Source organism: Drosophila sechellia, chromosome 2R, assembly GCF_004382195.2.
Source record: "Drosophila sechellia strain sech25 chromosome 2R, ASM438219v1, whole genome shotgun sequence".
In the NCBI taxonomy this organism is placed as follows: domain Eukaryota; kingdom Metazoa; phylum Arthropoda; class Insecta; order Diptera; family Drosophilidae; genus Drosophila; species Drosophila sechellia.
In genome coordinates, this window is record NC_045950.1 from 360,520 (window position 1) to 386,096 (window position 25,577).

The 25,577-nt window shown below is 38.0% G+C and overlaps 1 protein-coding gene across 4 annotated transcripts in view; it reads right to left on the reverse strand.

Annotated features, from left to right (window-relative positions):
* LOC116800305 (metal transporter CNNM4) overlaps positions 1-24,551 on the reverse strand; it is a 63,504-nt gene extending 38,953 nt beyond the window's left edge. For 2 of the 4 annotated variants that reach the window (XR_004361230.1, XM_032714336.1), the window contains exons 1-2: positions 23,862-24,549; positions 11,969-12,302 (exon numbers count right to left, since the gene is read on the reverse strand). Coding sequence is in view for 3 of the 4 variants with exons in the window: in XM_032714336.1 (XP_032570227.1) it covers positions 11,969-12,302; positions 23,862-24,184 (657 nt within the window). In the remaining variant the exon portion in view is untranslated. Of the gene's footprint in view, positions 1-11,968; positions 12,303-23,861 lie in introns of all 4 variants that reach the window. The other 2 variants (XM_032714335.1, XM_032714337.1) reach the window with 2 other exon arrangements.
* Between the last annotated feature and the right edge of the window lie 1,026 nt (positions 24,552-25,577).

Below are 25,577 nucleotides of genomic sequence, written 5' to 3' on the forward strand. Positions count from 1 at the left end.
TATTTCTAAATCAAGGATCTGTTTGTAAATGGCATAGTACATCATATTATTAAAATTAATTTTGTTTATTTTATTATTTATATACTATATTTGACATAATAAATTCTGTTTCCAAACCACATCGACGTCCTGCTAGGGAAGCGGAAGATCTTTCTGGCATCGCAACCTTTTTTTCTTTTTTCTTCCCCTTTGAGAATATGAGAGTAAAGTGGAATTTTAACCTCAAAGCTATGTTTTCCGTTTTTTTTCGTGTAATTATTTAACTATATTTTTTTTTTTTTTTTTTTTATTACGCACGGGTCCCACGGCCACACATCCCGCCCAACCGACCGAGGGGCGCTGCCGTGTATCGTACGGCTCGATTCGCGAGAAAATATAGACGCGATATAAAAAATAGAATAGGAACGAGGAAATTAATATAATGTTAAATAATAAATAAATATTAGTGTTAGTAGGATCTAATTATGTAATAGAAAAGATAATATCGATTACTTTAATAGCGGCAGAGAGTCAAGATTACAGATAATAGGATAAAGTCTATTATAGTCAGAACATAAAACTCTGTAAGGGTCATGCAACTCATAATTAGATCTACAATGATTTAAGATAAGGGGTATATAGTTTCTAGTGACTCTATCTATATCTCTCGGAATACTAAAAGCATTTTGGGCACGACCAAAAACATACCAACACTGTCACGCCAAAACTTCTAAAATATGGTTTGTTGGGTTTCTTTTTATAATTTTTATTGGAAATTTCTATCCATTTGCAATACAACTTTTTTCTACGCCCACTCCAACGCCCACAAACCCCCCAAACTGCGACTAGCTGAGCAACGGGTATCTGATAGCCAGAAGTAAACTATATCATTCTCTCTTATTTTACTGTAGTATCAGATAATGAAAGAGGTTTATTATGTCCCACAGTCCTTCAATATTTACAAACTCTAGGAATTAAACTTTACCATACATTAGAATCAGAAAAGCGACGTCAACAGTCAGGCTGAAAACTTCCATTGTACCTTCATGAAAATATAAAGCTCTACCGTGGAAGCGAGTATCACACCTTCCACATACGGGACGTGTAGATACCTACACCTACTCTGTCCATTCGGTAAGAAACCTGTGAATATATCTTTGGTAATTAAAGTAACCTAAACAGCAATCGACCACGGATTATCAAGCTTTAAACAGCAAAATCTAGAAGACATTCGAGGCAATATCGAGCATTAACAAACAACCACTAACGAAAAACTTAATAAAAATAGAAGCGAACATTTTCACTACAGGCAGGAAATCAGCTTACATGTTACCAACAAACCAATAAAAATCTAAGGGATCCTAAAGGATCTCCGCATAACTCTAACTCTAACACACCCAAACTCATTGGCGAGTGGTCTCTCCAGTCCTCTTCCCATCCGACGTCTAAAGTGGAGTCACCCACTGGTCTCCCTACCCGTAATATTTCTTAACCGTTTAAATATTTTTAAACAACGTTTATATGTAATATAGTTAAGGATCTTTGTTCCATACATTAATCTTTCGTCTTTGTCCGGTTATGTTCAATGTACTTCCTAAGGCAATAATTAATTATATCCGATCAAGTCATCGAGATCATGCGGGCTGCCAACTGGCAAAGAGCGGCGAATTTATTGGATCGAAATGATTCTATGAGAAATTTACGTGGAATTATCTTTTATTTATCAGCTCTGTGCTGAAATATTTTTTTGATTTGGCATTCCCCTTTATGCTATGTTCCTCTCTCTCAATAGACAGCGAGCACAGCTGTCATAATCTTTATTCTGTAAAGCTTTCTCATTTGCCTTCTGCATAGCAAGTTTAGTTACAAATTAAATGTTGATCGCACCGGTACTGCTGTGATACACTTTAACTCTTAATCCGTTCGGTACGGGCACTGCCGCCGTTCGTGTTATACCCTACAGCCCTGTGTGGCAAAATATATTGCAATAAAACTGAAATATTAATTTAAACCTTAACTTTACCGTGAGTATAAATTGCCACACCATTTTTCAAAGTCAATAAAAAATCTCATTGCCTAAACAGCAACAATACTATTGTTGCAATAATAACAATACAATATTAAACCGGACCGCCCTTCTGTATATCCTAGCAGACAGAAAAAACCGACTGATGTGCATTTACGCAACAATATCCGATGGAAAGCAAGTCGTACATAAATACAAGAAGCTGGCTATCGACAGAAATTTCTTATATTAGTCATAATTATACATAAAGTAAAAGATACTATCTGGCCGCCATGCCAGTAGGTATCACAAGGGGATCAACCACCTTGTGGTACCGTAATTGTGAAACACTACTGGAAGTGCAACTACACTATCCACGCGAGGGCGGCTGGAAACAGGCTCTTAGTTAGGTCATGCTAGGGACATGTTAGGTCTCTGCTAAGAGTGCTGGCTAATCGTAGTTGGGCTGGAGCTGGTAACTCTCAAAAATTTCCACACCTCCGGGCCGGACTAAGGTGTCATTCGACCCGTGCCGAAAGTCTGCCAGGCTGGGGGCCAGTGTTATAACGTCCGCCCGGTCTGTTAGCCTTACCCGGGTACTGCGGATCTCTGCCCGGGCGTACCTTTTATTTCTCTGCAACTCGTGGGTACTATGAGCAATAGACCACATCATTTTAGAATACCGCAGGCCTTGACTGCGGAATATGTCGCAAAACAGTTTGAGGAGCGTCTCCTTGACGGGGAGCTGCCTTTTTCGGTGGTAACACCAAAAAATGCTCCTAATCGGAGTGTGCCAACGGCACAAGTACGCCCAGCTGCGGGAGGTAAGAATCGGGCAGCCACACCGCGTCACTAGACTGTGGTCCAAGCCGGGCAAGCGGGACGGGCTAAAAACCCATTACCGCAACTTGGTCAGACTGCGGCCCGGGATGACCCTAACCGTAAGGGGCTGAGCGGGGCCAGAACGAAGTGGTATCTTCGTTACCTTCATCATGGCAAGTCACCTACGGAAGCTTTATCTCTGGCCAAGACACCGCAGCCGCTAGAGCAAAGGACCAACTCTGCTTCGAAGCGGGTAAACGGCACCTTGACGCCTCCGACGGAAACGCCTAAGAGGCAGAAGGTAGAGAAGAGCAGGCCCCCGACTGCTCCTTTCGATGGCGCAAGTACCTCAAGCCATCATATGCGGCCGCAACTGGGACCATTAAAGTTGCGGTCGTACGAGACCCCAAGGTCGTCCTCAGTAGTGAGGACCTCTCACAGCCCGAGTACGCACTACGGAGGAGATAGTCCTCTCTGGTTGGGATTCTCCAATCAAGTTTGGAGGAATCCACTTCAGGGTGGGTCACCTGATAGTGGACTGCCACAACGCAACCACTGCTGAGTGGCTGCAATTAGCAGTCCCCAGCCTCAGTAAGTGAAGCGGTGTCTCCCTGGAGGTAAAGATGGGCGACGACTTGTCATCGTCACACAACATTACCATCTTCTGCCCCAGGACAGGGGACAAAACAACAAAGTGGATCATGGAATTGATAAGGAAACAGAATGACTTGGACACTGAGATCTGGCGTCTCATATCAAGGAAGAATGAGGGTGGTGGCTCACTCTCCAGCCTTGGAATTGATGACAACTCATGTGCCAAGATTATTTATAGCGACCACAAGCTGAGCTTCAGGTTTGGAGACATCTCAGTTTGTAGTCTAAAGAAGGCCAAGGCGATCAAAGCCTGGTATAACCAGGGAATAAAAGAACTGTACGTGAAGAACGCCAAGGTAATTTGAATCAACGGGCTTCTAGCCCTAAAGCCTTTACCGAGACATGTAGAAGTATTAATTATTATACACTTACAGAATTTCTCATGCCGGACGGTGTACCGATCGTGGTAGAATATGTGGAACCATACCTTAAGGAACCATATGTGCTTTCATAGACATACAGGGTGCTTTTAACAATACCTCCCATGAGGCTGTCAACGCATCCCTGGTAAGAAGATGCAACAACCAGCAGATGGATCAAGTCACTACTGGCATCTGTGCGTGCCATGGCCACTACAGGAGGACAGTCGTCCACAGTATCTACCATAAGGGGTTGCCCTCAAGGGGGTGTCCTCTCATTATACTTTTTATACTTTGCCAAGGCTATGCTGATGTAGAGGCAGAGGTAAATACTCTACTCTACATTCAACTGCAAAACTGTTATTGTTCCTTTAACAAATAGGTACAAGCTACAAGAATGAAGGCAATAACCCTGTCAGAATGTCGCATAGAGGCCAGCAATGAAGTTAAGTATCTTGGGATAACCCTTGACTCCAAACTTAGCTTCAAAACTCATGTCGATAACACAATTGATAAGTGCACCAGAGCACTTTTCACGTGTAGAAACATTGCTGGTAAGTCGTGGGGAACCTCACCACGCATAATAAGATGGCTGTACCTTATGGTAGTCAGACCCATACTAACCTATGTGGCAATAGCCATATGGGTGATAGATCACGCCATAGCACCACTAAGGCGAAACTCCATAAGCTGCAGAGAATGGCCTGCGTATGCATGACAGGAGCAATGCGTACCTGTCCCACTGCAGCCCTTGAAGTACTAATGGAGGTGACGCCGCTTCATATCGTCATTGAAATGAAACGGAAAGCCACCCTAATAAGAATTGAGGGAGCAGGAAATGACTGCAACCTCACAGTATGGATGCCGAAAGCCTAAAAAGGTATATGCCTTTGCTAATGCAACCAAGGGATGGGATGCCAACTGAGCACAGGTTCGCTCAGAACTTCAGCACTCATCTCAGTAAAAAGAACAGTTGGACATCCCTGGGGAAAGTACACCCTATGAAACCACAAACCACACAGCCCTAGACAATCTAGGAGCTGTCAACAAACTCACAATGAGGTGGGTCCCGGGACACAACAACATCCCGGGAAATGAGCTAGCGGACAACCTAGCCAGAAAAGGGGCAGATAACCCACTAATTGGGCCCGAACCCTTCTGAGGTGTTAGTCACCACAGAATGCGGGGCTTACTGAAGTCACCAGAGGAAGAAAAACGTGACCTTCTGGGAACACCTACCAGGACTTAGGCAGTCTAAGATTCTCCTCCGTGAATATAACCATAAAAGGCTCAAGACCTTAATGAAACACTTGAAAAACACCGTGCACATTTTGACGGGGTATTGCCGACTTCACAGCCATTTGCACAAAATTGGCATTGCAGACAGTGAACTTTGTCACTTCTGCTGCATGGAGGAGGAGAACTCTTCACATATTATATGTGATTGCATGGCGCTTGCCATCAAGAGAAACAGACTCTTGGGCATGTATGTAGTCCCACGGGAAACAATTGCAGCCCTAAACCCCAATGAAATTCTGGCATTTATACAGTGCATTGGACTTCAGGGGGATCTTTGAGTCATGAAGGGGTAGTACAATAGATCTGACTGGGTCGCAGTACACCTGCAAACCTACTTAATAATAACAATAAAAGATACTAGCTGCACGCCTCGACTGCTGAAAGGGGAGCCAGGCCAAGTTGCTATAACTAATGAGAAGATAGTCGAACTCAACGAGGACGGTGGACGGTGTCATCTTTCTGACGAATTTTAACGGAACGGTTTCAACTAAAAAAAAAAAATCGCTTTCCGGAAGGTTCGTTATTTAAATAATAAGCAAATAATCTGTATCGGTCATGTGACAAGCATAGTCTTAACTTATACATATGTAAGATGTTATTATATATATCTATATATATTATATAGTTTTATTATTATTTGCAATACGCATATGTGAAAAATATATAATTTTATTTCACTGAATGATTACAATATTTTTTATTTGAGAAGAACACCGACCACCGGTCTTAAACTGAACTCTGCTAATTATTCTGATTTGATTGATGTTCAAGCCTCGGTATCGAGCTTTTCTGATATGGACTTTAGACTTTAGGGATCTGATCAAATGAAGACAGAAAGCTTTTGAGTTGCTGACTTTAATTGTATTTTCGTTTCTCTTGGATTCAAGTGCATTCGCTGTTGCATAAAAGTGCTCTTAGATTCTTATAATTTGTTTATTAAAATTGATTCTTTTGTTTTTCGGGATTACGAGTTTTCCACTCAACCCTGTATTGAGGATCATATGACAATTTTATTCTTATCTGATATCTGTTAGGTACATCCGGAGTAGTGTATTTGGGTGTACATGTTGTATGTGTATTAGTGTGTAATCATGTGCTTAAATCTTAGGGATTTATGGATATGTCACTACATATATATTTGGGTGGTCCAAACCGGCCACTTCAATTATTTTAAAGAAAACAGTAATGCACTTTAGTGATTTTCCATAATGTATCCCAGCTGCGCACCATCCGTTTCTAATAAAGAATTCTTTGGCAGCGGCACTCAGCCGTTCTTGTAAACATCCTAAAGCCTGACTTTTACTGCTCTCTTTAAACACTTCCTAATCTTAAGAACCCAAGAGCGAGGCTCTTCTGAAATACAAATAATGTTCAAATACTGAGGCTTCTCCTCAATCCAATATGCATTTGCATTTTTACTCTTAAGCTGATATCTGAATAAAGAAGTTCAACAAAAACCTTCGTTAAATAATTCTTCTCGGCGTTGTCCTTAGTCAACTGACGGAACACTTATTCGACTCAAATAAAAAATATTACAACCAATTTTACTATATATATTATATAGTTTTATTATTGATACCAACAACGTTGAGCGTAGTTGCCGACCACGTAACATAACTCAAAAAGAGGTTGGTTATATTTTACGGAAGTTTAAGCAGCATGTTCTACAAACTCCCCGATCGGTTACCAAAGAACTAAAAAAAGGAGCAGAAATCGATATCAGTGAAAGAAAAGTTCGCAGACGTCTTAAGGAAGCCGCTTTTGGAACATATGCTAGCAGAGTTATACCGCTAATAACTCTACGAAATAAGTGAAAGCGGATCGACTTTGCAAAAAAATATGTTGGTCAGCCTGCATCATTCTGGAACAATGTTTTGTGGAGCGATGAAAATTCTTTTGAGTTTCACTCCTCAAAAAAAAAATTTTTGTTAGATTACCGAAGCAATATCGGAAAAAAGTGGCACCAGTATGTCAGTGACTAAATCATTCAGGAGGGTCTGTTTTGTTTTAGGGATGCGTAGCCTTCACTGGCTTGGGAGATTTAGTTCCCGTTCATAGAACCATGAATCAAAGAAAATATTTGGATGTCCTTAATAATCATGCATTCCACATACCCCAGCAGGATAATGTCACCTCTCATAAGGCCAAACTGATTACGCAGGTTCTAAAAGATGTTGGCGTAAACGCCTCTGGTCATATATAAAAAAAGGCATGCAAACTTATCTAGAAGTCGCGAATAAACGATTTTGGAAATTCAAGCCTTATGGAAGGATAGATATTTCAATAGATTATATCCACAGCTTGGTACAGTCTGACGCTAGACGCTAAGGGAGGGTATATTTTTTATTAATTTGTTATAATTTTTTAGTTGACTTCTTTTTAAATTTATGACATTTAAATAATTTGTATGTGCGAAGGAAACTAAATAATACGAAGCTATTTTTCCATGTCCCTTTTAGGAATCGACTTTTTATTCCACCTATCTTTGTAAAATGGAATATGTAGATGTAACATGTGTTTCATGTTATCCTTTTTTATTTACATTCTTGAGCAAATTCACAACTTTTAGGCTGTTCATAAGAATATAATATGGTATTATACACCAAAACGCATACTTAGTGAAGTCTTACTGTAATATGCTGAGTAGAATATGCCCTTAAAATGGACATTCCAACAGGATAATGATCCGAAACACACAACCAACCAATTTGTTATAATTTTTTAGTTGACTTCTTTTTAAATTTATGACATTTAAATAATTTGTATGTGCGAAGGAAACTAAATAATACGAAGCTATTTTTCCATGTCCCTTTTAGGGATCGACTTTTTATTCCACCTATTTTTGTAAAATGGAATATGTAGATGTAACATGTGTTTCATGTTATCCTTTTTTATTTACATTCTTGAGCAAATTCACAACTTTTAGGCTGCTCATAAGAATATAATATGGTATTATAGACCAAAACGCATACTTAGTGAAGTCTTACTGTAATATGCTGAATAGAATATGCCCTTAAAATGGACATTCCAACAGGATAATGATCCGAAACAATCAACCAAATCGGCTAAGAATTGATTCACCCAAAATAGAATAGATGTAATGCCGTGGCCAGCACCATCTTCCGATTTAAGCCCGATTAAAAACCTTTGGGGGGACATTAAACATTATGTGTCGAAGAACTCCCCGACGTCTAAGGCTCAGATTTGGCAAGTTGTGCAGGATGCATGGTCAAAAATACCCACCAAACGATGCCAGGACCTAGTGGACTCCATGCCGCGTGGGTGTAATTCTGTGCTGGGTAACAAACCCTATTCAACCAAGTATTAGGCCCCAATTAACACATTAAAAAGAAAAACTAAGATCGTTTTGAGTCAAGTTGAATTTTTTTACTATTATTTCATATCATTGCTATTTTAGTGAACACCAGAATTTCTGCCTATTATGTTGTTTTAATCTATATTTTTGAAACTATTGAAGAAATAAAAGTAAAACATTGTTTGAAAGGAAATTCCTAAAGATATTATAAAAAAAAATTGACCATTAAAACTGTAAATCATAGAAATTTTTTATCTTAAACTCGCAGGTCCCAAGCACTGCTATGAACACAGCTTTACTTATGCCACTGCTAATTTGTAAAAAAGTCATTTTCTTCTCATTTGTCTCTTCTTAAATCAACAATGAAGTTATCAATATGTTAATATTACTTAATTTAACTACGATAGTCTACCTATTTTTACTAAAATTATTAAACAAATTATTCCTTTAAGTAAACAATAAGTTACAAAAAAATATATTATATATACTTATGCCCACTTGTGTAATATGTTAATGGCATAAGCATATGCATACATAACATGCCTTCCTTGGTACATCCAAAAAACCTATACAAAAGTAATATATACAACACAGCCGCTCTGCTGCTATCCTCAGCAGCAGCGCAGCCCTTTGAATTACAAAATATTGACAGTAAAGACGCTTTCTTTAAAATAAAGAAATAAAACAATAAACGATATATACAACCGTTAAAAATACACTTTTAGCACTAAACGCAGAAAATAAATTCTAAGATTATAACGAAGGGAATGACGTACAAAAGAATACAAAATAGCCTTCAATGTTCTGGTATTTAATAACATTAAATAGAAATGGATTGGCCTGATTGGTATCTAACTCAAGCTACAGATATAGAGAGTAATCATTTTGCATCCTTTAAGCAGAAAATTTCAGCTGAACTTGGGAATCAAATTTTAAGTGAACAAGAACTTAAATCATATCATTGGACATATTTGAGGCTTTCAAAACCTACTAAAATTGGGCAGATTCAGTATGAAGTGAAATTATCTGCACTGATTGCTCAAACGTCGCACGGCCGTTGACGACAGTTCAAGCATGTTGGCTTTAAAATCCTGGTATTAATGACCATTTAGTAAATATGTATGTAAATATACTTACTAATGAATTTCTGTCATAGTCTGAATGAAATGGACTCTGGCAACGCTGACACTGGGCATCGCAACTAATCTAACGAAGACGAGGAGAAACTAACGACGCGGTAAACCTGGAAAAACCAGAAGCGAGGACAACAAGGAAGGAAGACTTGCAAAAAAAGAGTTTTATAGTGGGATTGTGTGGCTTACCATACCTTATATATATGACATAGACTTATAATTCTCTTCTTTTTTGCTTTATATTGTCTTTTGATTTGTGCAGTGAGTCCTCTCTTTCTACCTTTTTCTTATTTTTCTTGGCGCGTGTTATTCTTGTTCCTCTTTACACACGCCCGTCTTGTAAATTTTTATCGATTTCCCAAAACTTTTTTGACACTCAAAGCCACTGAACCGGTCACGCCCACAATTTAAAACTTTTTAAATATCTCAACTTTTTATATTCTATAGTTCTTGAGATCGAAGCGTTCATAGGGACAGAGGGACATGGCCAGATCTACTGATTCATAAGGTCGGATAACAGTATAAAAATGAGGAACTTCTATTGTTTTATTGTTATTCTCGTTCTTCCGTTAATCGTAGTGTAAAAGGGTATACTAGATTTGATGAAAAGAGCCACAAGGAAGCGTTTTCGACTTATAGTGACATACGCTCAACCACATAACATATATCTACAACATATACTTTATATATTCTTTTACTGAGCAACAATAGAACATAGAAGAATGTCTTAGCACATAAGATAAACAATTATTAGAACCCCAGCGTACAGATTCTAGAGACAAACACGCAGCGCAAGTTTGTCGCCACGACCACAAACCGCACAAAACTGCTACGCCCATGCTTTTGAAAAATGTGTTAATATTTTTTTATATTTTTATTAGTCTCGTAAATTTCTTATCCATTTGAATAAAAAAAATTTTCCACGCCCACTCGAACACCCTAAAACTTGCCACGACCACATTTTTGAACGATATCGATATCTTTTCAAAATTTAATTAGTCTTGTAAATTTGTATCGATTTGTCAAAAAAATTTGGCTACTCTTGCGCCCTAAAGTCGCAAAACCGGTAACGCCCACACTTTTAAACAATTAAAAAATTTTTTTTATTCACCAATATCTATCGATATCCCACAAAAGTCGGAGAGCTCGACTATAGCCTTCTCTCTTGTTTTTATATTGTATTGTAGATCCTTTATGAAATTTTTACAGATCATTACCTAATTTGTGTTAGTCCGATGCTCATCTCTAAAACAAGAATTTGTGGATTTAAAAAAAAAAAATGTCTTTCTGTATTTCTTCTTTTGTCTGTTTCTAATACAGTATTTGAGTATCCGGAAATTATTTTTTTGGTTTATTGAAAAAGACAGATAAAACAATAGAAAGCAGATAGCACTTGAGCTCCCAGTTTAGTATAGCAATAGTTTTAATTGCTATATTGACTCGGATGCTGATACAATCCAGAATATTTATATCGTCCGTTACTACGTTTTAAAAATCTGATTACTCTCTATATTCCCTCTTTCCCTTTGGGTATTCTTCAAAGCTTAATTTACTTCGCCTATTGCTTCTAAGCCCTTGAAGTCAGAGATCTGCGCTTTAAAACATAGACCATTTATAGAAATTTCGGATAGCAGAGTATTCTTCACATAAAAAAAAAATATAAACTGAGTCTGAATTCCATTCAGTTAAGTCTTAAATTGCTTAAAATGGCCAAAAGAAACTACTCAAAACAAGAGAAAATGCTGTAGTCGAGTTTTCCAAATATCAAATACCTGTACACAGCCGTAAGCGTGAACAAGAAATTTCAATATTTTTTGTATATTAGAAGAAACAAAATAATAAAATGAGAGGGCGTGGCAAAAAGCGTTTTTCCAATCGATTTTTGGCTAATCTTATTTATTAGCTATTTTTGAGCAATAGCGACAGAGAATGCTATAGTCGAGTTCCCCGACCATAAGATACCCATTACAAAGCTAGTGGGAATGCGAACGCAAAATTTCATAATTTTTCGGGGATATCGATAAATTTTGCGGAATAAAACGAGAAAAAATTTTAAAATTGTTTAAAAGTGTTAGCGTTACCGTCGTTTTGTAGTTGAATGGAGGGAGGGGCGTTGCCACAGTTTAGTTGACAAATAAAAATTTAAAAAACAGTAAGACGAAGAAAAATGTAAACATTCTTCAAAAAGGTAGGCGTTTACTCCACAAGTAACGGGTATAATTAGTATATTTGAATAAATATGAAATCAAATCATAGTTTTCTTGTCTGGTTCTTTATCGGTATTTTTTATTGTTTTAATTTTTTAATAAAGCTGTGTGTTTAAGCAAGTTTTCTTTTTTATTAATTATAAGGCAATAGGAGTTCAACACCACCTTATAGAAAATTAAACTTTAAAACTTACATTTGTGGTTTTCTCAGCTGTTTTGGCACAAATAAAAAATTCATTTATAAATGATGGAAACTTTACTGAGTAAAGTGCTGAAAATCCATCGCTGGATACTTCTATCGGTGTAAAAAGATCAGTAGCTGGCTTTAGACATGGACCGCCATAATCGTTTTTTTCATTTGTAAACGTTATAGCTGTATTTTGTTCTAATCCGCTACCAAACACTCGAAATTGTTGTTCCTTGTCTACTAACACAATTGGTATTCCGTCTTTAGTTTCTACTGTAACGTCTTCCAAACGAATTCCAACTATACGAAAAGAATTCTCACTGGTTCGCCGTGTCCGTGAACTGAAATAATAAATATATATATTTTGAGTTGTTAATGATTATGTGCTTACTAGTATTGTTAAAATTATTAGAGTGTAGAGTATATACTCGTATACTATATTCGGTGAAAAGTTTGTAACAGGCAGAAGGAAGCGTTTCCGACTATATAAAGTATACAAGTAAACTAAAGTTAACGTCCACAGACGGCGAAATAAAATAAGCGACAGTAACGGAATTCTGCTAAGTAAGCTTTATGCTAAACGTCGCTGCATAGCCGGCAAACACAGCATATTTGTAAGTGGGACTTTCTACTTAAACTGTGTTTTAAGTTTTCAATAATCTAAACATAAATAAAGATAATTGAACGCGTAGTTTTGCAAGAATCGCCAAAAAGAAAATATAAAAAGTTTATACAAGTATAGTGGCTTGAGAGCTAGGTTGACATAAGAGTGTTATTTGTTGACTACGCACTACGAGCGACGCATGAAATGCATGTGGGCATAACTTTTTTTCCGTTTGCCTTTGTTTCGTTCGTTCTGGACCATCTCTCAGTATAACACAATCCGTTCAATTTTGCAACATAGTTGCCTCGCCCTTCAAGAGGCTCGCTTAAAATTACTTTGGCTACGTAGAAACCCATGTCTTCACCCTTCACTCTGATTGTGATAGTCGCATCCGTGTCCCAGCCCCAAGGCATACAAATTCGTCTCCCCCATCACCATCCGAGCAACTGGTGCCGTTTGTACGACTGTTACTGCTACCTTAGCAGAACAAGCCAAAGCATACCAGCCCTTGGTTGACAAAGTCGAATTGCTATTACAGCGATTACACGCGTAACAAGCGATGCTGGGTGTAACGAGCCATTAGATGCCGTCAAGAGCTTACCTGAATTCGCAAGGGTACAAGAGAAATTGGCTTGATGGCAACGGGCACCCCACATGGCTTATCGCTTCTTTAGACCGCAATATGGCACCGCGCGCAATTACGAGGCTGTTATAATCATAAAAAGCAAGGTCACAGGGACCGCAGATGATGAACTAGCTTCATTTGACACAACGCCGACGCAATCATAAGTCGTCTCGATTTCCCTTACAGCCATAAGCGGCCGATTCACGTTATTGAACAAGAGTTGCCCACGCTCAGACAGAATGGCGCACCTCTGCTGAATATTATGATGAGGTGGGCAAGAAACAACCGCTGTTGACTAATAAAGTCAACATGTCATATGAGCCAGCCTTAGCAAAGGAACTTTGCGAAAAATTCGTGTCAGGTTTAAAGCGCAGCCTCACAGACGTTCTCATTGCAGCTAAACCGAGGGATCTGCCTCTGGCTCTGGCACTCGCTCAAGGGGTCGAATCGAAACATGACAGGTATGCTTTCGCGGCCAGCTTCGTGAAAGGCATGGAAGAGAGAGAGCAGAGGGCTAATGCCAATCAGCGAGCTAGACCAAATCAGCAGGCCGATCGCAATCAAGCGGGTCAAAGAACCCGCACTTTAGCACTCAGCACAAACAGCAAGGCCAGCCCGGTCAGCGCAGTGCTGAGCAACAAAGTCGCGTTAGCGCACATCAATTTTTTAAGGGTGAATCCTTGCTACCCGTCATCAGACGAAGAGTAGCGGGGCAGGACATGAGTTTCCTTATCGACACCGGCGCGTCAAAAAATGTTATCAGGCCACATAAGGGCTGGGCCTACGTGGCGTCCGTCCGGTTAGCACACCATTGAGGGTGCATTCGATACATGGCTCAACTAATGTCATCCAAAAGTACTTTGTCGCGCTATTCAACGAAAAAGCAAGTTTTTTCCTCCTACCAGATTTGCTTAATTTCGATTGGATCATTGGCCTCGACTTGCTAGGCTGGGGCATCGATTTGCCGGCCTCCGGCCAGCTTAAATTGGGCACGGAAGTTGAGAAAATTTCCTTCCACACATGCGCCGACGTAAACTTCACGGACATAGACTGCCCAGACTCGACCGCTTCGCTGCGGAGCACTTTTTTAAAAATGTTTAGAACCAGAAAGATGGCCTTTTAAGTCCCAACGGGGCACTCCCGTACAACACTTCAGTGGTTGCCACAATCAGGACAGTGAGCGAGAAGCTTATCTACGCCAAGCTTTACCCCTATCACATGGGGGTAGTTGATTTCGTTAATAAGCAGATACATGATCTCCTTAAGATGGGATTAGAGATTTAAGATGAATTAGATATTTCGCTGCCATAGCAAGGCCCATCTCAGAAATTCTGAAGGGCGAAAATGGAACGATCAGCACGCATACGTCGAGAAGCATCCAGGTGCGCTTTTCCGAAGCCCAGCATAAACTGCGTAACATTTTGTCGTCGATAGACTTTATGCTTTACATGACGCCATTTGATCTATCGTCAGTGGCTTCAACGTTCCGTATAGGAGCGGACCTATCTCAAGACAGGCCGCCCTAGCGATGATTTTAGAAACGTTAAAGGACAGCGAAGCCAACTACGCAACTAACGAGCGGGAGTTGCTGGCCATAGTATGGGGCCTAGCTAGGCTGCGGCGTTGCTTGTATGGGGTCAAAGATATAAACATCTTTACTGACAATCAACCGCTAACCTTTTCCGTGTCAGGATCAAAACCCAACGCAAAAATTAAGATATGAAGAGTTGACGAGTCTAACGCTCGTTTATATTACAAGCCCGGTAAAGAGAACCTGGTAGTCAACTGATAAAACCGTTGAACTGATTCCAGAACCAGATAGTGCTCGAGGAAACACGCCTCCCATCCAAACAGACTTTCATTTTGTTCGGGAATAAAAGGCGACACTCAATTAATTTCGTTTGCACTGAGTCTCTGTTAGACGAGCTAACGGATGTAATCGTCACAAGAGGCGTACACGCCTTTCATTGCGATTTGCATACGCTCTACAGGATTAACATAATAGGGCCCACAGAGCGGCTCAAGAAAATGTATAGCATGTCTTGTCCGAATATTACTTCCCAAAATGGCTAAGCCAGCCAAGGAAATCGTTCAGAATTGCAAGACTTGTGCAAGGGGCAAGTACGACAGGCACCCAAGGAAGCAGGAGATTGGCGAAACGCCAATACCATCACATACAGGGGAAATGCTGGTATAGACATTTTCTCTACTGACAAACAATTTTTCCTCACTGGCATCGACAAGTTTTCCAAATTTGCCGTCGTACAGCCAATTAGCTCGAGAACCATTGAGGACCTGAAACCAGCGCTGCTTCAGCTCATGAACTTCTTCCCAAGGGTCAAGATGATTACTACGACAACGAACAATCGTTGAATTCGCACACAATTACATCTATGCTCTCCAACAACTATGGTGTTAGGATCGCGAATGCACCACCAATGCACAGCGCTTCCATAGCACACTACTGGAACACGCCAGGTGCATGAAAATAGACGACACGATAGAGTTAATCATGTTGGCCCAATACAATAAGTCGATTCACTCGGTTGTCTACCGACTGACATCGTCTAAGCGCACCCCGATGAGCCACAGGAGAAGGTGTTGGTCAAATCCAACCGAAGACTCGGCAACAAACTTACGCCTTTGTGCGAAGAAAGAGTTGTCGAAGCGGACATGGGGATCACAGTCCTCATTAAGGGGAGGGTGGTCCATAAGTACAACCTCAAGTGGCTCACCTATATTCAGTGCCACACATAGTAATTAAGTAAGTTTTTGGTGGTGGGTTTCATCCGCATAAGATACAAAAATATCAATAAAATTTTCACACACAGGACCGGATTCATACTTCTCCTATCTATGTACCTGGACTCGGCGCACATAACCGATTACACGCGCGCCAATTACATCCCCATTGTCGATGGACAGATCTTGGTATGGGAGGAGTTTGCCTACGTCAGGCACACCGCAAACCTGTCGGAATATGCGCGCGTGGTGGAGGAAAGGATTGCCTTAACGGAAAAATTCCCACAGTCACACATGAATGTGGATTGGGTGCACGTCCGTGATCTGTTGGATGCATTAAGCACAAACCACGGGGTGGCCAGGAGCCTAGACTTTCTGGCAGATAGAAATCAACACTAAAGTTCAGAACCAGATTAATCAACTAACCTCCACAATCGACTTAATTCTCAAAACGACAAAAAGGGTCACAAATTGACACCAGCCATTTGTATGTTATGCTGTTAGCGAGAAACTGAATGCTCATGATGGAGCTGCAAAATTTAATGTTGGCTGTGACACTTGCAAAACTTAGCCCAAACATTCTCGACCATGCTGACTTAAAATCAGTTGGGCTTGAGGAGCCCACCAACACCCCCATAGGGGACCTTATGTCTGCGTCGTCTGTGAAAGTCCCACAGTCCAGTGGGATTGGGATCATTGCACTTCTTAATTAAGTTTCCTAAAATTAGTTTACTTGCAAAAAAGTTACTATCTTCCCCATTAGCCACCAAGGAGCCATGCCTCGAATCACCGACAACACAGAGTCACAGAGTGTGATAACGAAGTCCACACTGTCAAGAATGGCACCGCATCTACCAGCACCGCCTTTTACGGATTGTCATCGAGTAGCTCATGTGCCAAAAATATCCACACTGGCGGCGTGGCGCACTGCGAAATGCAACCAAGGAGCCTAGATCAAAAAACCTACGTGGATGACAGGATTGTCATCCCCAACGACAAAGCCGCCAGCCAAGGTGCAATTAGACAACATCACTGAGATCTGGGTGCACGGGACGCACCTCATAACCTTCGCCCAGCACGTTACGATAACTGAGACCTCGTTCAGCAATCGAAATAGCGTTCAGACCCGAGTTCCGCGAGTAGAAAAATTCCCCCTGTCGAACGTTACCTCTAACCAGAATGTGCTCAGTCTCCCGTACCTTCATCGTCTTAATAAACGTAACCTGGAGACAATTCGGATGTTCAAGGAGGAAATTGACGCTGATCACCGTCTTCGAGTAGTAGCCGTTTTGGTGTCAATATGTTGTCTGCTCATTTGTGTCGGCGTAGTGTATCCAGAAGATCTGCAAGGCAGTTGAATGTGGCCATTGCTGAAATCAGGGAGGCCTCCATCTTGAAGGGGGAGTAGTTAACTAAAGCTAACGTCCACGGACGGCCAAATAAAATAAGCGATAGTAACGACATTCTGCTAAGTAAGCATTATGCTAAACGTCGCTGCATAGCCGGCAAACACAGCATATTTGCGTGGCCGCTACGATATGTGTAGCGGTTTCACTTGTAGCTTCAGTCTAAATTTGGCATTCGAAAGCGGCAGAACTCGCTCCTTAAATAAATAATAACAAAAATAATAACTCCGTCTTTTCATTGGGTCGTTAAACGTCAAGCATTATTACCTAATCATTATAGTTACTAGCGTGATTAACTAATTTACATATTCTTGATCAGGATCAATAACCAAGTCGATCTAGCCATGTCCATCTGTCCGTTTGTCCGTATGAACGTCGAGGTCTCAGGAACTATAAAAGCTAGAAGGTTAAGATTCAGCATACAGATTTTAAAGACAAAGACGCAGCGCAAGTTTGTTGACCCATGTTTTTGAAATACTTGATGATATTCTTTCACATATGTTAATTATTATTATATAATGTTTTTCTTATTTTCGTAAATTAAATCTCTTTAATGCAGCCGGATATTTTGTTATCGGTTTCTCCGAAAAATAACCAAGACAAGCTTTCTAATCTCAACTACCATAGTAGTTCATCTAAAATCGGGTAACTATTACCTACCTAAAGGGAGACAATTTTTTGAGACATAGCTAAGGGACTCAATATTAAAGCTTCGACTCAAAATTCTATGAATATAAGTTTGCAAGAGAAGTAAAATTATCAAAACATTTCGACTGCTTTTGGGCGTTTTGTCTAGGGTGACTCCCCTTACACAACTAGAAATCTACATCATCCTACTATCGAGGTGATACCAAGGGCTTCGTCAGGCTATCAGCCAGGGGGGGCAGATAGTAGAATTCATCTTCCAACACTGCACTGTGGTCCAGAATTCGATTTTATTGGCATAAAGTCTAAAAATTGAGCTACAGACTTGAAACTTTGTACATTTTGTTGTTAAATCACAAATAGTTTGGAGTCTGTGCGACCACGCCCTCTCTTGCCTCCCATATTAACTACTGGTATGACTCAGGAGTCAACAAAATTTCATTGTTTCTTTTTTTTTTTTAAAGGTGTGTTTATTGTTGTTTTAAAAATAATCGCCCTCTTCTTCTTTTAGTTCTACATTATAAATTTCCGAATCTGAACTCGAATCAGAAGCAGAATGTGAATCCAATCCCATGGATCAGGTTAAAAATTAGACTGTATTCTCAAAAGACTTATACTGCCTTCGGAAGTTTCCCATTTTTTTCTCTTTTTCTTATAAACAAATTGTTGATAATAGTGGGTCCGAGGAATCAATCGCTCTGTGGAAAATATCACTCATCCTATTGATCCAACTATTTTTCCTTGCATGTGATAGTCGGTCCCTTTTGTTAAGTTTATTCCTGGCTTGACTCGCATTTTCAGTTTCCTTTTTAATCTTTCTCCTGCATTTTGGTAATATAAGTTTCGGCGTCCCATTTGCTGGGGTGTTTTGGTGTTTTCAAAATCACTAACAAGAATTCTTATCTTAGAGGCCATCCACTTGGTATATTTGGAAATAAATCGGCCTAGTTGTCTGTTACACTCGGCCAGTTTTCTTGTAATAAATAACTCAAAATTTACTATTTTTTTGTAAATCTCTTCTGTCTTTTTCGATTCCTGATTATTGTTGTTGATTGCGGAATAAACGTAATCCGAAACATAATTTATTTGCCTATTGTTACGCCTCCAAATGTCCAGGAGGTCGCTATGTCTGAACTCGAACTTGCGTATATAAAATCAAATTTTTAAGAAAACGAGCAAAAATGAGCAAAAGATATTACTTTACCGTCAAAGACAATAGTTAAAGGTACAAACTGACGTTTTTAACTTTTGTCAGAAATTGTCAGAAAATAAGTTATACTCCACGAAACACAGGGGACACGTTAGAATTTTCTGTTAAGATACACATAAATTGAATGTCACACAATATAAAAACAGTACAACTATACATATATCACCTACATACGTTAAAAACATCATACCTTGGAATTTATGTTCCATATTTTACTATAATTTTTGGATGCGTATTAACGATCGTACTACATGCAAAAGTAAGCAAATAATTTGGCTGGAATTGCATTCTCTCAATCAGCTGTTTAACACTGCACCTTTAAAAGCTCATAAAAAGATTAAGTGAAGCTTTCGGTCAATTTTGTTTTTGGTTTTTATTTATATGATCAATTTTCTATTAGAAAATAATTGCTAAAGGACGATATATTGACATTAAAATTTAGACTGTATGCCAAAAAAAACGAATTCTGGACCATAGTGCTGGACTGGACTGGAAACTCTTAAAAAAGCACTTATCAAACAGCTTATGTATGGAAAGCAGATCGATAGAATTGGAGGTAGATTGACTAAGAGAATAAGAACAGTACATAGTGCAAATAAACAACGGTAAGTTACGTGACAGGCAGCAAGTTATGAAATTTCTTGAACATTCCTTTTAGGTCCAGGGGGGTAGCTGTCCACCTCCCCCTGCCATACCCTGGCGGCGCCCTTGGGTGATACCAAACAAAGATATTGTTTTCTCGAAATAAACTTTCTAAAGCTAAAAAAAAATTGTATATCTTCAGTAATTTGCTCCGATCTCCACCTTGCCATAAAATAATAGATTCCATTCAAATGTGTTTTAATTTTTTGTGTTATGGTGTACTATTTTATTTATTGGTTTATTTTTAACAAAGCACTTTCAAGCATTGACTCACCTAATATTTGTGCAGTAGGTTTCGTCTTATTTGTATGGAGAAAAAAAATATAAAATTAAAGGTCTCATGGTCACAAATTGTTCGTTTTGGTGTAAAACTTAAATTTGTAAAATTTTAGCCCGATCGGATAATGCTTTCTTAACCAAAAGTTTGATATAGACATTTTTTGGCTAAAATGCTGTATTTTTTGCTTAAAATTCTGTTTTATTTTTTCTTTTTTGTGATTATTTAAGGTGTTAGTTAGGTCGAAAATTGCTCTAATCAACTTTATTTTAGTTTTATATTATAAAATATATTTAAAATATATAATGATTTATTTTTAATTAATTGTTAAGCGATTTCTTACTGCTAAATGGGTACTTCTTTGTATACTCTTTGACAACTTGTAATAATTTTTAATATTCGAGCTCTTTAGTTGTTAATTTCTTGTTATAATCTTGCATTAGATCTTCGAAAGTGACAAAAACAGTGATGTTTTGTGTGCTATTAAAGAAGATGTGGACTAGTTCAGATTTAGAATTATCCTCTAAAAAAAGAGGTAGTAACATTCCGAGTTCTTTCATCGTTGGTCAAATGGCAGATTTCCAATTAGGCATTTATGCATTTTATTTCTGCGGTTGAATTTGGCATTTTAACTGGTAAATTTAGATGACTGCAGTGGTACATTGAGATGGAAAAATGCTCCCAGAATTGACTGGTCGAGACAAAGTCGAAAGAATACCAATTATAATATCATATTCTGATGGTGAACAACTTTTGGGAGTACCAAAACAAGTTGCATCCACTGGCGTTGAAATATCTCGTGCAACCTTCAACATGCTAACAGAGTGGGGAATTTTGGAAAAAATCGTTGTTTTGATGTCTTGATACAACTGCATTCAATTCCGGAAGATTTAATGGTTCGGTAGTTTTGTTATAACAGTTATTGGAACGCAGTTTGCTTTATCTTCCACGCAGGCATGAATTATATTTACGAGCTGCTTTTGAATCAAATGCTGGATCTACATGCGTTAGTGTCCCTCTTTTTGAACGATTTCAAATAGCATGTGCCAAAATTAACCAAAATCTCTTTAAATTTGGTATACTAAATGATTATGTCGGCACACGTATAAACAAAGAAAAGAATCAGATTATTGATTTCTGTCGATGTCAATTGAAAAAAGATAATGCACGTAATGACTACCGCGAACTATTCGAGATAACAATTCTGTTTTTGGGAATAGTTCCGGAATTCCATAATTTCCGACCACCTGGCCCTATGCATCATGCTCGCTGGATGTGTAAGGCAATTTATACACTGAAGCTATACCTTTTTCGAGAAGTCTTCCGTTTAACTAAACACGAAGAAAAGTATTTGCGTGATGTGTCTGTTTTTATAGTGAAATTTTATATACAATTGTGGTTTGGATCCCCGTTGGCCGTTGAAGCTCCTAATAAGACTTTCAATTTCTTCGGGCTATGTACAACTACAAAGAAGTGGACGAGAGGATTTTAATGGAAGTGCTCAAAAAGACATGTAATTATTTATAGTACCTGGCAGACGAAAATATCACATTGGCCCTATTCGATGATAACGTTACTGTCGCAGAAAAACGAGAAATGGCACAGCTGAACATTCCGTTAAGAGCATTAATTTAAAAGTACGAGATTTGTAAACTTTTGTTTAAAAAAAATTATCTGATTTAAAATAAAAATGTTCTATAAGAAACTTATGCCCAACCTTTGAAAATAAACGTTAAAAACTAATTTTAAAGGATGGGCAACCGAAAAAAACTTATTTTAAAGGATGGACAAACGAGATTATTCGTCTTTAAGAGTGTGCAAACGAAAAAAAAATAATTTTTAAGGACGGGCAAACGTTTAAATCTAATTTTCTAATCTAATCTAAAAGTGGGCAAACGAAATTTTTTAGTTTTAAGAAGTGGGCTTTTGTTTTAATAGATGGTCAAACGCTTTATTCTCTCAGTAGACCGAGGTAAATTTGAATGTCTTATATTTTCTAAAGTATACATTTTTTCAAAATTCTAAAGGGTGGGCAAACAATGTTATTGCGATTTAAAAAAAAAATTGAAAAAAGTGAAATTTACGATCTTCCAAAATTTTCGAACTTTTTCAAAAATTCATATCTCAAAAACGGGACGTGAGCAAAAAAAACTAATTGGTGGGCAAACATTCCAGCTTTTAAATTTCAAAAATTCGATATTTCCAAACCCAGCTTCTCTGAGCTTGTGCTTGTGTTGAAAGAAATTTAATGTAGGCATTATAAGAATGTATATTGTTCATCCTAATTTTCTATCTCTTATGGTACCCGAGTTCTTGATGTTCATACGGACGGACAGACATGGCTAGCTGCACTCGGGTAATGATCTGGATCAAAAATATATACTTAAGGTCAGAAACGCTATACCTTATTACGTACTTTTCAAAAATCTTGTATACCCTCGACGGGTATTCAGTGCCGCTCAACTAAATAGGTTTGACTTTTTTCAATTTTCGAAACGTATCTCCATTCAGGAACTTTAAGCGAAATAAATTTTATTGTATAAATAAAACAATCATTTTTGAAATAGCATAGCAAAATAAAAAACAAGAGAGAATGCTATAGTCGAGTCCTCAACTATTAGACTCCTAACTCAGCTAGTGCAAGCGCGAGTACGAAATTTAATGTTTTTATTTGAATATCAATGGGGATTAAAATTATAAAAAAAATTAAAAATTGTTCAATAGTGTGGGCGTGGCAGTTTTCTGCGGTTTCTCATGGTTAGATTGGGAAAGAGAGGAAATGACAACATTTCAAAACATTTTGCATAGTTGTGGGCGAGGCAGTTATGGGCAGTTTTTGGACGTGGCCGTGGCAAAAAGTTTGTTGTCAAATTGATAAAAATTTTATAAATTTCTAATAGAAGTATGAACAAATTTTAAAACATTTTGCATAACTGTGGAAGAAGCAGTTTTATCCGGTTTGTGTACGTGGCAACATTTGGAGCCAAGCTTGCGCTGCGTGATTGTGTCTCGAAGCTGCATGCTGAATCTCTTCTAGCTTTTATTGTTCCTGAGATCGAGACAGAAGGACATGGCTAGATCGACTCGGCTATTGATCCTGATCAATGGTCGGAATGGCTTCCTTCTGCCAGTAATACACTTTTCAACAAATCTAGTATACCCTTCTACTCTACGAGTAACGGGTATTATAATGGCTTTTGCAGATTACAGGCCTCTCTGTTATACCTGTTGCACGTACGTCTTTGCTTGTTTGTTTGCAGCGTCTTCCAAATTTCTATTGAAAATTATATATTACTGACAGTAAAGAAACCAATAAGTAATATACAACTTATGTAATCCATTTAGCATTTCAAGCAATTGTAGGCATGCCTAACTGGTCTAGAAATAAGCGGTTCACAACCAGATATATCTGGCTAGTTAAGAATACATAAATATGTATGTAGGTCTTCGCTTTTCTTTGCAGCCTTTTCCAAATTTTTGTTGAAAATTATTTACAACTGACAGTGTAGCAAACGAAAAATATTAAACCACTTATGTAATCGATTTATAAAAACATTAGCGAATGTATGGTATAATCCAGTTTACAACCAGATATAACTGGATAGTTATTAGAACATAATAAATGTATACATATGAAATCAATTGACTGCTTCTTAAAATATGTGATGTAGCAGTATATGTAATAAATATATTTTAATATTATTTTAAAGAAATTATGATATGAGCATTTTTTTAATGCGAAAACTTACCTTGATAAGTTTTGTGATAAAGCAGGCGATATTAAGTTGAAGTCATTCGCTTTCTGCAGCAATAATTTATTACTTGTATCCACAGAAGTTCCATTTATACCGTTAGCGAAAATAATTATTGTAATAAATGATATCAAATATGTGTTCATTTTAAGCGAATAGAGCAATATATACACTCTGTCTATTATGTTTATATTATTCAACCGTGTTTGGCTGTAATCTTCTAGGATTAAGAAAACAATAAGTCTTAAACACGTTTTAAGGAAACTAATTTTACCGGTGTGTTTTAAGAGTTCAGCCCATTTAGTCTGTATTTTACACATGTGTATGCACTGTTTACGATTTTGTATACTTCTCTCTTGGGAGTATTTTATTGGAATATGTCACTACCACTTTTATGTTCACTGGAAATATTGTCTATTTGAATGAGAGATATGTTGTTTTTAATAAATATTGTTAGAAGACAGATTCCAAGAACAATTAATTAATTGCATTTTGAAAGTTCCTTAAATATCTTCTATCCACTCGCTTATAATACTCTGTAACCTTTTCCGTTTCTCTTAAGTGTACTAGTTGCTGGTATCTTAAAAGTTCTGCATATTCATCGACTCTACTATCGATTGTAGTTTTATGAAGAGCTATCATGCAGAGCGAGCCTGCAATGAAGTTATAAGGTCGACTACCGACGAATACAGAACTATTAAGATATATTTTAGTTATCGGCCCTGTTCCAGATGTCACTTTCAAATGATTCTCACGGTTTTCTTCTCAGTAATTAATGTTTGGAAATTTGTATAGAACAGTGGAAACAAACCGTAAATCATTACGTTGATTTTTTTAAATAAATAGAAAAGAACAGGAAAAAAAGGGACTGCATACTTAAAATAAGGAGAAAAAACTGAGCGTTAAGAAGGAAACAAATTTTGCCTGGTGGAAGTTAACATCACTCACAAAAGATATTACAAAATACTAATTAAGAGTACATTTATATTGACACATCATTTTGCAAAATCCGAAGGTCCATTTAAAAGAGATTTCAAGGAATTGAAAAACGTTATTAAAATCTTGAAAAATACATTGACATTGGAAACATTTGTATTAACACGTTTTGAAAAATCTTAAGAATTGTGCTACTTTTGATTTTACTGTTTTGGTATTTGTCTTGGCAATATCTATAAATATACTAAAAAAATATTTTGACCACGTTATAATATTTCTATCGAGTAAAGTAAAATTTCTCCTTTACATTACTACTCTACCGTTCTCTATTGTTTTTTTTTTTTACTTTAGCTGTAAGACCAAGATCTCGTATACTTCAACACACCATGTGTTAATAAAAAAGAAAAAAACTAATACTGTTTTAGTTTTTTCTTCAGCTGAAGCTACAACATAAGTTCCATCAGCTACAGCCTCCTGTCAATTTTCAATTGGCTACATGCACTGCTTCATATGTTGGTTATACATATGTATGCAGGCAGAAGGGAGCGTTTTCGACTATATAGAGTATATATATTCTTGATCAGGATCAATGGCCGAGTCGATTTAGCCATATACGTCTCTCCATATGAACGTTGAGATCTCAGAAACTATAAAACCTAGAAGGTTGACATTTAGTATGCCGATTCCAGAGACAAAGGACTCAGCGCAATTTTGTTGACTCATGTTGCCACGCCCACAAACCGCACAAAACTGCCACGCTTACAGTTTTGAAAAATT